Raw genomic sequence first — 15,696 nt, 5'->3', positions numbered from 1 at the left:
CTACCACTGTACTTACAAGTACCATATGTTCTTTGAGTCTGTGTGTGGAATCTCAGTGTCGGACAGTGTAGCATCTGAAAATGCCCTGAAATCCTCCACACATGGTGGAGTTGAGTTAATTCTACAGAGTTCAAGATGGCTAAACTAAGTCAAAGCAATAGATAGATATCCCAAAAAAACTACAAGTGGCAAAGACCTTCCTAACAGCTGTGTCCACCAATTAAAGAGGCCTAATGTATCCAGAGGCCATGCAAGCGGATGTCAGGGTTATTGTGGAAGGAATTATTCATTAGGCCAGAGGTTAGACTAAATGACTTGAACACTTGGAACAAGTTCAGGGGTCTATGTGTTTAAATGCAAAAATGTACCACAGTGCAAGTCATTTCTCATGAATAATTAAGAGGTGACTATAAACATGGCTTCCTGAACACAAAAATTATTATTGTATTGCAGATGGCATCTTATTTCGGATACACAGTGGTGGTATCAGATGTTAACAATGATGGGTAAGTTTCTAAGCACTTCCTCCCTGCTGTATGTTATGTGCATACATAAAAGATGTTACATATTTCCTTCACAGAACACATCCCTCTGTGCTTCCTGAACATGATAGAGGCCCTCTTGTTTTAACTGTTGGTTCAGGACAAGAGGATGCATCTAATAAAGAACTCTGTCATCTTATTTTATGTCTTGCTGAGATTTTCCACATCTGCCACTTCTAAAAAGAGGACAGTTTTGTTTGGTTTTTCTCTGATATTATTAAACAAATAGCCATTGGTCCTTCAGACACCACAGCCACAGTTAAGGGCTTGCTCACCTATTTCTCTTTGTGTCTAGAGGTTTTCCCTCCATGGGATATAATCATCAAGATTTTTCACAGTGATGAATTTTTCCTCCTTATGTTGCTCTAGCCAGCATATCACTAAAGTCCATAGAGAATATGTAATACTTTTATTTTTCAAATCGTGGCAGCAAATTACAGTTGCGCTTGAACTATACTCCACTACTGAACTGTGCTTGCATAGAAGTAACTGGATCAAAAGTAAATGATTGCACACCCCTTTGTTTTATCAAAGCACTTAAGAGATAATTTGTCAAAATATTAGACAAAACTCTTGGCCAAGGGTGGCAGTGAATGTGCAGGTCTGTAACATAAGCCTTTTTGAAACTGAAGCAGGGACCGTGAGTTCAAAGTAAACACTAGAGTGTAGAGGGTGGACAGAGTATATAGCAAGGGAAGGAGGGAGTACAGGAGGAGGAGGAAGGAGAGAGAGAGAGAGAGAGAGAGAGAGAAGAAGAAGAAGGAGGAGGAGGAGGAGGAGGAGGAGGAGGAGGAGGAGGAGGAGGGGAGGGGAGGGGAAGGGAGAGGGAGAACCTCTAAATTGAGATGTACTGTTCATCCATGTAACAAATGTGGTTGGAGAATCTCGTATAAAAGGTATCATTCTCAGGCACCCAAAGCACCGTACAAGTGAGACAGATGACTCTCTGCTCTCACAGAGATGACATGTTTTTGTACAAAGTAAGTATCTGAAGGATCCTTATTGTATTCCAGGATCAGAGCCAATCACTTTAGATAGATCTTTAATAGGTTATTTCTCTCTCACATTAGCAACACTAGAAATATACTTTACATATCGTGGTGTGACATGGAATGGAGAACAATCAGTTCATTCTTGAAAATGCTTTTACTGCTATCTTCTTGTTGGACATGCTTTTGTTGTCCACTATGCATTGGCTGAGTGCTGCTCTACCGTGAAAATCATGTTAGAGCTGGGGAGATAGGAGACACTACTCCAAATTAATAAGTCAAGTGAAGAGCCTGTCAGATGGTGGTATCTTCTTCAGAAGAACTAGAAACAAAGATGTCTCCAGTAGACAAGTGAATAAACAAGATATAGTAAATCTAGAAAATAAGGCTTTAGTCTGCATTATAAAAGATGAGAGCTTTCAAAAAAAGAAAGGAAGGAAGAAAAAGAAAGAGAGAGATAAAGACAGACAGAATGAAAGAAAGAAAGAAAAAAAGAAAGAAAGAAAGACTCACATTACGAAGTGAAAGAAGCCAAGCTGAAAAAGATATGTACTGTATATTGCAATGATTATTCTGCAAATTGAAAGCTGTAAGAATATCAGTTCTTGCTCAAGATCCTAGACGGTAGGAAAGGAAGAAGGAGTAGAACACAGAGCACTATCAACCAAAATAAACATATAAGATACAGTTGTTGCCTAGTCGCTAAACCCCATAAAGTTAAAGGCAACATCCCTGAGTTCCTGGTAAACTAAGCACTTGGATAATTATTCCTGAATGTTGGTTTGTTGTTTCATTAGTGTCCTCTATAATAGGAGACACAGGGGTAGAGAAGGCGACCTGTCAGAGAGCAACACAGACCTCAGTACTTTCTGCTCCAATTTACTTTGAATCTAAACCTGATCTATAAAATGAATTCTACTGACTCTAATTTGTAGAGGAAAACAGAGAGGACATATTGGGAAGGATGCTGTTTCGAAGCAAACACGTGATAAAAGTCTGTATGAGAAGATAACACCAAGACAGGACTGTAGCATGAGAACCAAGAAAGCCATAAGTAGAAAGGAGTTCCCTGCCAAATGGCAAGAGTATAAATTCCCAGAGGTGGGAGTTTCTGGAATATTTTAGAAATGATAAAGGGGCTTGAAGAATGATGAGAACTTGGATTATGAAAGGTATAGATCCCACTGTGCTTAATAGACATGGCTACATAACATCGCAGGGAGGGGAAAAGGAATCTGCCTCCACGGGAGTCATTCTCCTGTGAACTACTGGGGATTTTTTTCTCACAGATGAAGGGCCCAGAGATTTTCAGTGTTCTAATAATTTGCTGTTTTTAATTACTTGGATACTGTGAAATTTAAGGTCCCATCACAAATAAATGTATTCTGGAAGCAAATGGGATTGATCAAAGGCAGATCCATGATAGAGCTGGACAACAAAAGTGATATCTAAGATCACAATGGTAGTGGTTTATATAGTTTACTCAGAGAGCCAAGAAAATTACTTAGGTAGGTGATGCATGTTTAGGAGGGCCACACCCCTTTAACACATACATATTCAGTGTTACTTTCTTACTCTGTGTGTCTCTCTCTGTCTTCTGTCTCTGTCTCTCTCTCTCTGTGTCTCTCTCTCTCTCTGTGTCTCTCTCTCTCTCTCTCTCTCTGTGTGTGTGTGTGTGTGTGTGTCTGTCTGTCTGTCTGTCTGTCTGTCTGTCTGTCTGTCTGTCTCTGGACGGAACTAGACTTTTTCCACACCAAAAGATTACTAGGTACCATTGTGTGTGAGACTGATAATGAAGATTGCTTGGTAACACACATGTTCATCTGGTATACAACAGAACCAAGGTTCTTACCAAAATCTAAACATCAGGAAAGAAAACAAGGTGACATTATGCAAGATGACAAGGTAATGATTGATGCTGATTTTACCATAAGCATTTATATAATGCATGTGTTTATTTTTAGGTAGATTTTTGCCTTGTTACCAGGCTGCCCTTAAACTCATGACCCTCCTATCTCAGGCTCCCTAGTTCTGGGCTTACAAATATTCATCACCACAGATAAATATTTTTATTTAGAAAAAAGTCTACCAGTATTATAAATGGATTCCAAACATTTAGACCACACAGTTGAGTACGCACTGGCTGGTGGGGAATATTATCAAGTCTGTCATAGTTTTTGAATGATGATATATAAAGATTGACAGAACTAACCTCAGTTTTTGTTTCTTGATGCAGCTCATACTATGAATTCATCTATGTAAACTTTCTTATGAATTTCTAGAATGGAAAATGGAGACAGTAATTTTCATTATATTTGTAGATAAGAGAATCTGTTTTAATTTCTCATTGTAGTAATTGAACTGTGGAGTATTACTTATCCTTTTCAGAAACTCAGAGAATTAAAATTGAAGCCATGGATATTTCCACACTCATTGTTTATAGCTTGGACAAGACCAAAGGAGACACCTTTCAACAGACTTTTAGCCATCAGTGAAATTGACAACACTTTGTAGAGAAACTTTTTGAAAGAAAGTAGCTTATAATTTTAAGCTGGATTCAGTCCAAATATTTTTTATTCACATAGGAGAAATTGTTATGAGTAAATTAGGTAGAAAATTAAAAAAACATAAAAAGGTTATAAGTTAGGTTCATTTGACTAGGGTAACTAGCTGACCTGCCTTTCCTAGTGCCTATCACAGTTAGGTTGCCTTAATATCAACTCTGCAGCCCACTGTTCTGAATTCCTTTAATAAGCAAATTCACTATGAATATTAATGCTAGGTATTAGCATACAAATTTTACTCCTGGAGAAAAAGAAGGGGTTCCTATATTAAATTAGCATGATAGCTCTCATCTGCAGGAAATATATATTCTGATGCCTCATATTTGATGTTCTCAGTGTATTCTCTCATGCTTTATCACAAATGGTAACTGTGATGTCCTGTTTCACATGTCACTTGAGGAAGAGATGTTGACCCTTTCATTATATTAGGTCATCAGAGTCGATTTAGACATAAATAAGAGAGAAAATTGAAACCTATATGCTTCACAGAGGTGTTTAAGTAGAACATACTTAAACTTAACGCCTTTCCGATAAAATGACGTTGATACGCTATCTTACCTCCATGAAATACCTATCCTAAGGAAGTTAAATCTCACTTATACCACCACTAAAGGAAATAGTTTAAGTAAAAACACATCTTTAACACCATTTATTCATAACTACCTTATTAAAAACATTTGAACATATTTAAAAATCTTTCTATACGTATTCTTTTGGAATATGCACCAGCCTGCCATACACCGTTACTGATCAGATGGTCATCAAAAGTCATCTATGCTAGTAAGTACTTCAGATTTTTGAACTTGAATTGTAACACACAAGTAAAGGATTTGTCCACATACGATGGCTTACTCTTATAATTCCAATGCTCCAAAGCTGAGGCATGAGGATCATGAGTTCAAGGCCAGTATTGGCTACATAGCAAGACCTTATCATTAAAAGCACAGAGTTTAGTACCTATCGTCCATAATATCAAAGGCATTTGCCAGCAGGGACTATAGGTGGTAGAGTGCTGGACCAGTGTGCAGACGCTCTGGGTTAGAGTACCCCAAAAAATCAGGCAGGGTAGCATATGCCTGTAATCCTAGCAGCTGGGAAGTGGAAACAGAAAAATCAGAAGTTTAAAGTCATCCTTGGCTATATAACAAATTCAAAACCAGCTTGCACCCTACCTAGAAAGGAAATACATTTGCATCATACCCCAGCACACACACACACACACACACACACACACACACACACTCCTTATCCTCATTTTGTATAATGCATTTACTCTGTTTTCTATTATTATAATCATTTTTTAAAACAAAAATCTGTTTTGGGAACCCATTCAGTCTATTTCAAAATCTTTTTTTGTTATAAATTGATTTGCCCATTATCTCAGGCTTTTTATTAACTCTTTTTGTTTTTGTTTTTTTTCTTATTAACTCTTATAACTTACATTAACCCATTATTCTTGTCTATGTTAGCCACATGGCTCGGTACCTTTTTCTGCGAGGCAGTTACATCTTGCCTGCTCTGTGTCTGGATCCCGACTGCAGACTCCTATTTCATAATCTTCTAATGGGTTGCAAATCAAGATTTTAAAGCATTAGCCTAAACAATCACATGAACTGTAATTAAATAAGCATGTAAGATAATATAGCAAGTGAAAAGTAGTCTTTGAAGCATATTGTGGCAGCTGAATCTGAGCTGGTAATTGTCTCTTAATTCTATGAGAGCATATGTGTAAACTAAAGATATTTAGAGTATTTTAATAGACATAATTAAACATCTAGGGAAATATATTTCTAAGAAGATCAATCAATGCTCTCACCATGCTACCTTGTAATTCAAACGCTCCACGAATGCTCCAGTCCCTCGTGATCATTTCCCACTTCTAGAATCCTGGGTTTACAAGGACAAAAGTATTGGGCCAATTTTGGCGACCCATGTCAGAACCACACCCACAGGAACCAATTAGATGGCTTTGTTCCTTCTTTGTGGAATGAGGAATTGCTTCTGTTAGTCTCTGTGATGCAGAACTAGTAACTTTGTGTATCCTACTTTGAGGCTCCGCACTCACAGTTAGACGGTTAACAAATGCATCTTCACGTTTATGTGACAGTCACAGAAACACAGCCAGCCAGGGCACCCTGGTACAAGAGCAGGGGCTGGAAGTAAGGATCCCTGTTCTCTTCTCCAGATGGGGCACAATAAGTTGATGTGATGGTTTTAGTCTTGTTTGTGTGGGGAGCGGGTTGACATGTATTTGGAACATCTTAAGTTGGTTGTGAGCATGTAATCCCAGCACTTGGAAGGCTAAGCAGCAGGATTGTGAGTTTCAGGCCAATTTGGGCGAGACAGATGCTGCTTAAAAGAAGAAAGAATGAAAGGGGTGGAAGGAGAAAGGTGGGATGGAGGGAAGTAGGGAGGGAGAGAGAAAAGTTTGTTTAGGACTCCTTCTTAGGTTTTAGAATCTAAAACAAAAATAACAGCCAGTCCTGAATTACAGTCCCTCCGCCTCCACCTCCTCACCGCGTAGGCGTGTTTTTCAGTATGTTGTGTCTGCTACTGTGGGTAGCCTGCTCCAAAAGCATCTCTGGGCTTCAACCATTCCAGAGTTGCTTCTATTTGTTTGTGGCTCTTGCACAACAAAGAAGGAAATGAACTTCGCTTTCTGGACACAAATGATTTTTTTTTTGCTTCTTTTTATTTTTTTTATTATTTTTTTATTTTTGCTTTTTTTTATTGAGAAAAGGGAAAAAAAAGTTTCTGCCTCCTCCCAGCCTCCCATATCCCTCCCCCTCCTCCCACCCTTCTTCCCCTCCCCCCACTCCTCTCCCCCTCCCTCTCCAGTCCAAAGAGCAGTCAGGGTTCCCTGCCCTGTGTAAAGTCCAAGGTCCTCCCAGCTCTGTCCATGTCTAGGAAGGTGAGCATCCAAACTGGCCAGGCTCCCACAAAGCCAGAACATGAAGTAGGATCAAAACCCCATGCCATTGTCCTTGGCTTCTCATTGGCCCTATTTGTATTGGTATAAAATAAAAGTATTGGGTATTCTCCTTGCAAGACAGCCCAAGTCCTCCATAACACCTGCCATTTGTTAAATGTCATTGTTCAAGGAGTTAGGGTGGCCAAGAGGGAGCAGGGAGAGATGCCTGCAATGGTATCCAGTGAAGCAGTCTCTTCTGTGTTGTCCACATTTAACAAATACAGCTCCTCACCGTGCTACACATGCTTACCACAGTCCTAGGTCTAAATCGGCATCAATATTATTCCAAAATTCCCATTTTTCTCATTTCATCTGTATTCAACTTTCTTCAATTGCTCTTTTTTTTTTTTTTTGAGACAGAGAGACAGGGCTTCTCTGTGTAGCCCCGGCTGACCTGGAGCTCTCTGTAGACCAGGTTGCCCTCAAACTCAGAGTTCCACCTGTCTCTGGCTCCCAAGTGCTGGGATTAAAGGCGTGCGCCACCACTGCCCAGCTCTTCAACTGATGGGGAAGTACAGCTTTGACACATCCCTCCCCACCCCTCCTCTTCCTCTTGCTTTTAGCATCGTGTCCCTGTGTAGTGTGGGTTTCTACAGAGGAGGAAGCATACTGACTACAGCAGGGCACAGTTCGCAGGGAGATTCACTCTCTACTATAAGGTCCTATGACTCTTCCCATGTGTGTGTCTACATGTATCCATCATTCCCGTGTCACCCACAGGCGACATTACAGCGTCACTACCTTACAAACCCCAGGCACCTCTTCCTGACCCCTCCACCTACCCTACTCCTGCAATCACTGCTCTTCCTAGTTTCCACGGTTTGGGATTTGCCTGAAATGTGTAGTCTTTCTAGACTGGCTTCTTTCAATCAGTAGTAAGTGTCATTTTCTTCATCTTTCCATGGTTTTGTACCCATTCCTTTCCTTTGCTGATGAACATTCTGCTAGATGATGTAACACGGCTTTTGAGGGCATCTTGGTTGTTTCCCAAGCTTTAGCAGTGATGCTGCCATGATCTGCATGCGGATTTTCATGTGTGCGTTAAATATCAAGTTCACTTGGAAAACTAAAGAGGACTGTAAATCAAGTGAGATCATCATATGTGAGATCATATGTGACCATCCTATGTGTAGCTTTGTAAGGACCTGCTAGATTGATTCAGAGCAGCTGTATTGATTTGCATATTTCCAGAGCCACTCTAACTTTTGGCAATAACAGCATCTGGAGTTCAGCTGTTCCAAGCAATTTACAGTAGTGCCTCATTATTTAAATTTTTAATTCCTAACGACATGATATTGAACATCTTCTCATATGTGTGTATCCTCTTTGAGAAGGTATCTTTTCTGACATTTTGCCCAAGTTTAATAGGTTTTGGCTTAAAGTTCTTATTGTATGTTATATAAATATAACATGATCATAAAATAACCTATGGTGTTACATAATATTACATACAATAACACTAGAATATATAATATTGGTATACATGATTATCTTTCAATTTTTGAATTCAAAGGACTGCTTATACGTTTTACCTTTCCAACTGAATATGCTAGAATGCTCAAGTCACGGAGCTCACCTCCACCACTCAGTGTTCTCTGCCTCTGCTCATTGGTGCCTTCCTTCACTCTCAACATGGCCATTGGAATGCTTCCTCCCAGATCCTGTAGACTTCCACGTATCAGTGTCTCTTTGTTCCTTCTGTGCGCCAGCCTCTCCTCTGTCCATAACCTCAGCACTACTTTGGATCCTAATTTTATTTTTTTCAAGTTGCTTTGTTTGTGATTATATGAGTGATAAGTTGAAAGTATATCCTCTTTGAGTTTTGACTTCACCCAATATTCAGCACTCTATTCTTTTGAAATTATTCACTATAGTCTTAAACCTAGCAGGTGTACACGATACACTTTTTTGTTTTATTATGTTTTTATTATTTAAAACAATTTAATTTTAAAAATAATTTGATCATGTTATTTCTCCTCCCTAAACTCTTCCAGATCCTCTGCCCCTCCTGACCGACCCTACTTGATGTTCTTTCTCAAAAAAACAACACAGCCAAGAAAACAAAATAAAACCACATTTAAAATAAAAACAAAACAAACTAACAAAAAAAACCCACCAAACTTTAGCCGAATAAAAAAGCCCACACATAATATGAAATTCACTGTATGTAGGTCAACTATGTGAGGCCTGTCCTAAAGTGCTTTATATACCCACTCTATTAAAGAAAACTGATTCCTCCTCTTCCAGGAGATATAATTCAGTTTTTAACCTTTACCCTAGCAGCAAGGCTTGCATTCATTCATTTAAATACATAAGATATAATAAGGTGAAACAAAACCATCACATCGAAGTTGGGCAAGATAAACCAACAGAAGGAAAAGAGCCCTGAGAAATAGATGGTGAACTGCTACTATAGGTGAGCTCTGAATTCAGGGAGAGGTCAGGAAGATGAAGTCAGTATAGTGAGACAGTCACACTACTTAGAGCTTCTGAAAGATTTTGGCTCTAAAGCTGGACATGGTGGCGCACATCTATAACTCTAGCGTTTGGGAGGCTGAGATTGAAAGATCATGAGTTCAAGGCCAGCCTGGGCTACGTAAGGAGATTATGTCAAAAAGGAAAATATAGAGGAAGAAGAGGCAAGAATGGAAGGAGAGAGAAATGGAGAAATAAAGGAAGAAAAGAAGAGAAAGAGGGAAGAGGGGGAGGGGGAAAACAGGAGGGAACAATAAAAAGAGGAAGAGAAGGAAGAGAAGGAATAAAGTATGTGGCTTTCAAAAGCTTCCCACCCCATTCCTTACTTTTTAAAAATTATATTATAATTTTGTCATATATTAATATCACTTTTATATATTTATACTAACATACCAAAGCATTGTTATTATCACACTTTATATGATATTAATATACTTGCTGTATTAATAGTTTACTATTAGTAGGAATATCATAGCAATGTATCGTTAAATTATGTGACTGAGAGCATTCAGGTTATTAGGTAACTTGGCAAACCTCAACATTGAGCTGCATAGACAGGAGTCAAAGGTAAACTTGTAACTTCATACTATTGCGTCTGCCAAGATAGACTTGTCTTCAGACACACTTTAGCAGCGCTCATTCAGAGAGGTCAAAGTATACATTTTGGTTAGCAGGAATTTTCTTAACTTTTTAAAAAAAATCAAATCAAATACTTTGAAGTCTCCTGGCAAAATAGAAAATTCCCTGTACTGTCCCTTCAGTGATGTCTGCCTCTGTGAAGAAGACGCCTCTAGCCACTTTTGTTTCTTAAACACATAGTAGTTATAACTCACCCCTAAATTCTTAAAAACATCTTTTATTAGATTCTAGCTATGACATACACAGAATGACTGCCTATCTCATCAGTAATTAAAAAGTTGTGTTCCAGCCAGCATTAATCACTTCTCTGGTTTCTTTTATTTAACCAAGGGAAGGACAGGACAAAAATTATTTGAAATCTGTGACTTTCAAGAAGTCGGGGTCAGTTCAATAAATTACAGACAAACTCTCATGGTCCTTAAACACGAAAACCTGCTCAGGTCTGTTTGATAGGTTTGCCATGTGTGCGAAGTTTCTGGAAATGCACTAACAAGCCAGAAAGGATGAAATGTCTGTGGCTTCTCAGTCATTTTTCGCATAGTTGGAAAGTTCAATGTGATAATTTAACAACCTTTCTTTTCTCCGGCATTCTGCTCTGTAGACATAACAAAGCTATGAAGGAAATCCGATGGTTGTAAAATGGCCCTCGGGAAAGGAACCACACCAGAGGAGGAGGACTCCTCTGGTTGATCACAAGCACACCAGAGAACCTTGTCTACTTGTCTACTGACTGTCCCCTCTCTCTGTTCCCTGCAGAATGGACGACATTTTGATCGGGGCACCCCTCTTTATGGACCGTGAATTTGAAAGTAACCCTAGAGAAGTAGGGCAGGTCTACCTGTACCTACAAGAGAGTGCCCTCCTCTTCCAAGACCCACAGGTCCTCACCGGCACAGAGACTTTTGGGAGATTTGGTAGCGCTGTGGCCCACTTGGGGGACCTGAACCAAGATGGATACAACGGTAATTAGAGCAATGTATGGGACTTGCTTGCATCTTAAGGCTGTGTTACTGTTGCAAGAAGAAAATATGGCCACTTAAAAGATTCTTAATGGTGGGGGTGGTTTATTATTGCTGACTCTGAATAAATTTTGAAAAATCTCAAGATAAATTTAAGTTTGCATGGTTTGATTAATTAAAGTTAAGATGTTGCATAGAGATTTTTGTCATGTATGATTTCTCACTGGTGGCTTGAGAGATATAGAAATTTATCTATGAATAGAGTGGGAATAAATACACATTGGTAGCTTAGCAGATATAGTACTGTATTCTGATGAAGCTATATGGCCAGGCAGTGGTGGCACATGCCTATCATCTCAGCATCTGTGAAGAAGGGGCAGGCGGATCTATGTGAGTTTGAGGTTAGCCTGATCTACAAGGGTTAGTTCCAGGACAGGCTCCAAAGCTACAGAGAAACAAACCCTGTCTCCAAACATAAACAAACAACAACAACAAAAAACCCCAGAAACTATATTGGTTATGCCTGTTTTACAGGCTAATTCTTGGTCAGCAAATGTCATTGCAAAGGCCCTTTCCATATTGGAGATATAATAGTATTAAATTCTTATCTGGGGCACATTGTTCTTTAAGTAAGGAATCCATAGATGCTTTTTAAATACTATCTCAGTAAATACTGAATGCTCACATAAAAAATTGTGAACATTTTCAGGACATGTAGGTGAAGAACCAAGATACAGTGTATTTATCATTCAAAGAAGAAGGTATAAGAGGAATTTTCTGTCCCTAAGTAGCATAGGGAGGATTCCCATCAGAGGGATAGTCGCAGGCACCAGTACCAAGTGTTTCAGAATTTCTTTGCAAAAGAATTTCTCAGTAAAGAGTGGATGTTGAGAGTTCTACAAATGCACATGCTTGGGTCATGGATACAGTAGAGCCCTTGCCTAGCATGTAGGAGGCCCTTGACTCAAGCTCTGGAATGGAGGCAAAAACCAAGTGCATGTTAGATGCTATTCTGAGAGAATGAAAAAGACATTTCTCCTCAAAGTAGCTTGGCTTGCTGCTTCCTAAGACAGCTATCCCCAGCAAGGCATGATGCCGAATTGTGTCAGTTGTCTTTTTCATCCTATTTTCTGCTGTCTTTGCCCTTAAGCCAGTTCTGATGCTCTTAAAAGCTAAGAGAAGCATCTCTTGGGTTTTGAGCCTTGGTGGTCTGGAGCACAAAACAAGCAAAATAATGCCAAACTAGCTGGGCTTAAGCTTGGGGACAGCTGGGAAGTCATGGATTTAGTGGGAGTGCAGAAAGTGGTCCTTCCCACCAAACGCACAGCAATGTCTATATTTTCTATAATGCCGTTGTTAGATCATTTCTCTTCAGAAGGTCAGTGGAAGTGGATTTATAGACCTCCTCATATGTACAGTGGGTCATTTCACCAACAAATGAGGTTCCTCATGTGGCAAACTCATTTGTTACTGTTTGGAAACTTCTTTTTAAACTACAATAGTTTCTATTTAATATTCAGGACTTTCCTAATGACCCATATGGCAGGAGATAAATGTTTCATATTAGGGTGAGAGTTGGTGATATGGCTTCAATCTAGGTTTTCTAGTACCCTTAATTATAAGATGGGCTTTTTTTAGTTCATTAGATTAGGGAACTATTAAATAAAACATTCTGTGAAAATGGAGCTTTTGATCTTTGAAAGAAGAAATTTCTAAAACTACCGGTAACTAACTTGGTCTGCCCCTTCCCTGACACATGGTAGTGCCTGGCTGTACCTTTCAAGGTACAACATTGAGGCCCCATATAAATAGTTCTCTTCCTTCTCTGCTACTCAGATGAGCCGCCCTCCTTCCACCTCTTCCAGGCTACTTCTCCTGGAAGGGGAGGAAGTGCTTTTCCTTTTTAATAGTCACATGCTTGGTTTCTTTGTGACCATAAATTTCAGTATCTATGCTAGGCACAGTGACACAATGCCTGACCACTCCAGCCTAAAACAATGTCATCTCTCTCCACTGTATCAGTAATTTTAAAAAAGATGTTTTGTACCATTTACTGCTTTTACTATTTCCTTAATTGTGTCTCTATTCAAAGTGTCCATTACCTTCCTCTGAAACACAGACTTTGCAAACACAGGGCCTTTGAGAATCTCACTGGCTTTCTACCTGCTGCTTGCAGCACCCAGTGACCTCTCAGCCGACATCCATCACACTGACGGGAGGCAATGGGGCCTCTCTGTTGCTACAGTACTCCAGAAACCTTTAGAAAATGCAAAAGGCCATGTGGGTCGTATGACATTGCCTTTTGATTGTATTTAATTATTCTTTAAATTTCCTTTGTTCTCTGTAGACATCGCCATCGGCGTGCCCTTTGCAGGCAAGGACCAAAGAGGTGAAGTGCTCATTTACAATGGCAACCCCAAAGGCTTACACACCAAGCCTTCCCAAGTTCTGCAGGGAATGTGGGACTCACACACCATCCCTTCTGGCTTTGGCTTTTCTCTAAGAGGAGATGCAGACATAGACAAGAATGATTACCCAGGTAAGGTTCACTGTCTTTTCCCACATGAGTTCTTGCTTCCTGGCAAGAGTCCATCCTCTGGAAAATACATTATGCATAAGCATTTCTCTCATAAAAGATGAAGGTCAAGTTTAACATGGCACAGGTTTTTTGGTATGATTCCAGAGGGACTTTCACAAGCATTTAAGACAAAACAAACAGCCCCTTTAGAGTCAGGAGACAATGTTGGAAAGGCAAGATGGCTTTAAAAGCTGCCTTGGACACAAAGCTTGTCAACTGTGCAACCTAAGTTTTCATAGAAACCCCAAAGTAATGTGGTCTCCATTGACATTCGGCTGGCTTCAGATGCCTGACTAAAGCGATTTATTTTAACCTGTTATTCCCTTTTAAGCTCAGAGTTACCATTAGTCAGTGTATAACCTCGATTTTTTTTTCTGTAAGTTGCATGTTTTCAGAGTGTGTTTTCCAACCAACTCTTGGCATTTCCAAAGACAGGTTGACTAGTTTAATGTAGGGAAAGAACAAAATGGTTCATGATAGGAAACACAAGCTCTTCCTCGTTGCCTTTTCCATAATGAGGGCGCATGGCAACCCACACAGCCCAAGCAGATAATTCATATTTTGCAGACACCACAAAAATATAGGTTTGTCCTAAAGAATCAGCTTGGCAATCAGAACATTTGGCAGAGAGCATTGAACATTTTGGTTTCGTGGCTCATTGGTCATGCCTATGTTGTTTTTTTTTTTATGATGGTCTTAATAAATCTTAGAAATCATTAATACTTGATGAACAACTTTGATTATTTATTAAAGCTATCCTTTCTCCTAATTGGGAGTTTTCCATCTGTAGGATGTTTTCTGATTTGGGGAAGAAGTTCAGTAAGCTGACTAGGCAAATATAGATCCTTGATTTTAATTATTTAGCTTTTGTTTCTCCTCTGAGATTAAGCAAAACAAGATTATATTTTCTTATAAGTTTTCCAGAAACCTTCCATAAGACTGGCTGAGCTGTAGTGGTGGTCTGAGAGAGGACTGGGACTATACTGTGTGCTAATGTTACCTGTGGAAATGCCAAAGAAGCATTTGTTTCCTTAAGCTATACAATACTAATCAATGATGGTTCATAGTTTGATGGGGTGAGGGTTTCCTACATAATGTATTCTAGTTTTGACTAATTAAAAATTCAAGATTCTTCATGCCGTTTCTATTCCAACTATGCCAAGGTGATTAATTAAATCCAACTCTTACGTAGCAATTTCAGTTTATTGAGAAAGTTATGGCTATTTATAATGTCTGCCATAAACATTTTTCCCCCGCTGGTAGTAACAGAGAACTTGACAGGCAGAATGGCTGTGCCTTCTACAGGGCAAGGAAGTAGAGGATGTGTCAATCCGTCAGTGTCCTGCTTCCTGTGAAGGCTGAACCAGGGTCAAATGGGGCTAACATAAAATAATTTTTCTATCAGATTACATTCCTTCCAAATGAGTAGGACAGGGGAGGAGGGTGGAGTAAACTGAGAATCTTCCCCATGTCTTTCTTCACAAGTTCTCAACAAGCAGCCAAGACTGGGCTTCATAATACACCTAGATGAGTTGTAAGGGAGTGCGGTTTGGATTGGGGTTCTGGAACTTAGCAGGTATGCTAGGTACTTATTGAACCTACCTATAAAAGCTGAAGGCATGGTACCCTTTGGATGCTTTGATTGGCCAACTCTGGGAGATGCTGAGGGATGTGTGTCTTGAAGTCAGCACTCTACTTTTCAAAGCACACTTCAGAGTCTTTGCTTCACTGAAGCAGTGGTGTAGTTTTCTCACTTGGCAGGAACCCTCATCCAGTCTTCCACACTTCATTTCTCCTCACAAGGACAGCAAGCTAAGCAGCACCTCTGTTTTCCAGATCATTCTTGTGCTGTTGCTACCAGTGTAAGGGATGAATGTACCATAGGCTACAGTCTCATCTAGAAGAACTGAGTGAGGAAGGCACATCTTATTTTTCATGTACCAGTCCACAATTATTAGAAATTATCTGTGTACTCAAAT

General features: G+C 39.6%; 1 protein-coding gene across 1 annotated transcript in view; it reads left to right on the top strand.

The window, feature by feature from the left end:
* Nucleotides 1-15,696, top strand: part of Itga8 (integrin subunit alpha 8) — a 176,394-nt gene that overhangs the window by 52,735 nt on the left and 107,963 nt on the right. The window contains exons 11-13 of the mRNA XM_041630731.1: nt 454-506; nt 10,937-11,142; nt 13,487-13,678. Of these exons, the coding sequence (XP_041486665.1) occupies nt 454-506; nt 10,937-11,142; nt 13,487-13,678 (451 nt within the window). The remainder of the gene's footprint in view (nt 1-453; nt 507-10,936; nt 11,143-13,486; nt 13,679-15,696) is intronic.

This window comes from Microtus oregoni, unplaced genomic scaffold, assembly GCF_018167655.1.
Source record: "Microtus oregoni isolate MIOR12 unplaced genomic scaffold, Mior012 000035F_ref0000213, whole genome shotgun sequence".
Lineage (NCBI taxonomy): Eukaryota > Metazoa > Chordata > Mammalia > Rodentia > Cricetidae > Microtus > Microtus oregoni.
This window is presented reverse-complemented; position numbering and strand designations above follow the sequence as displayed.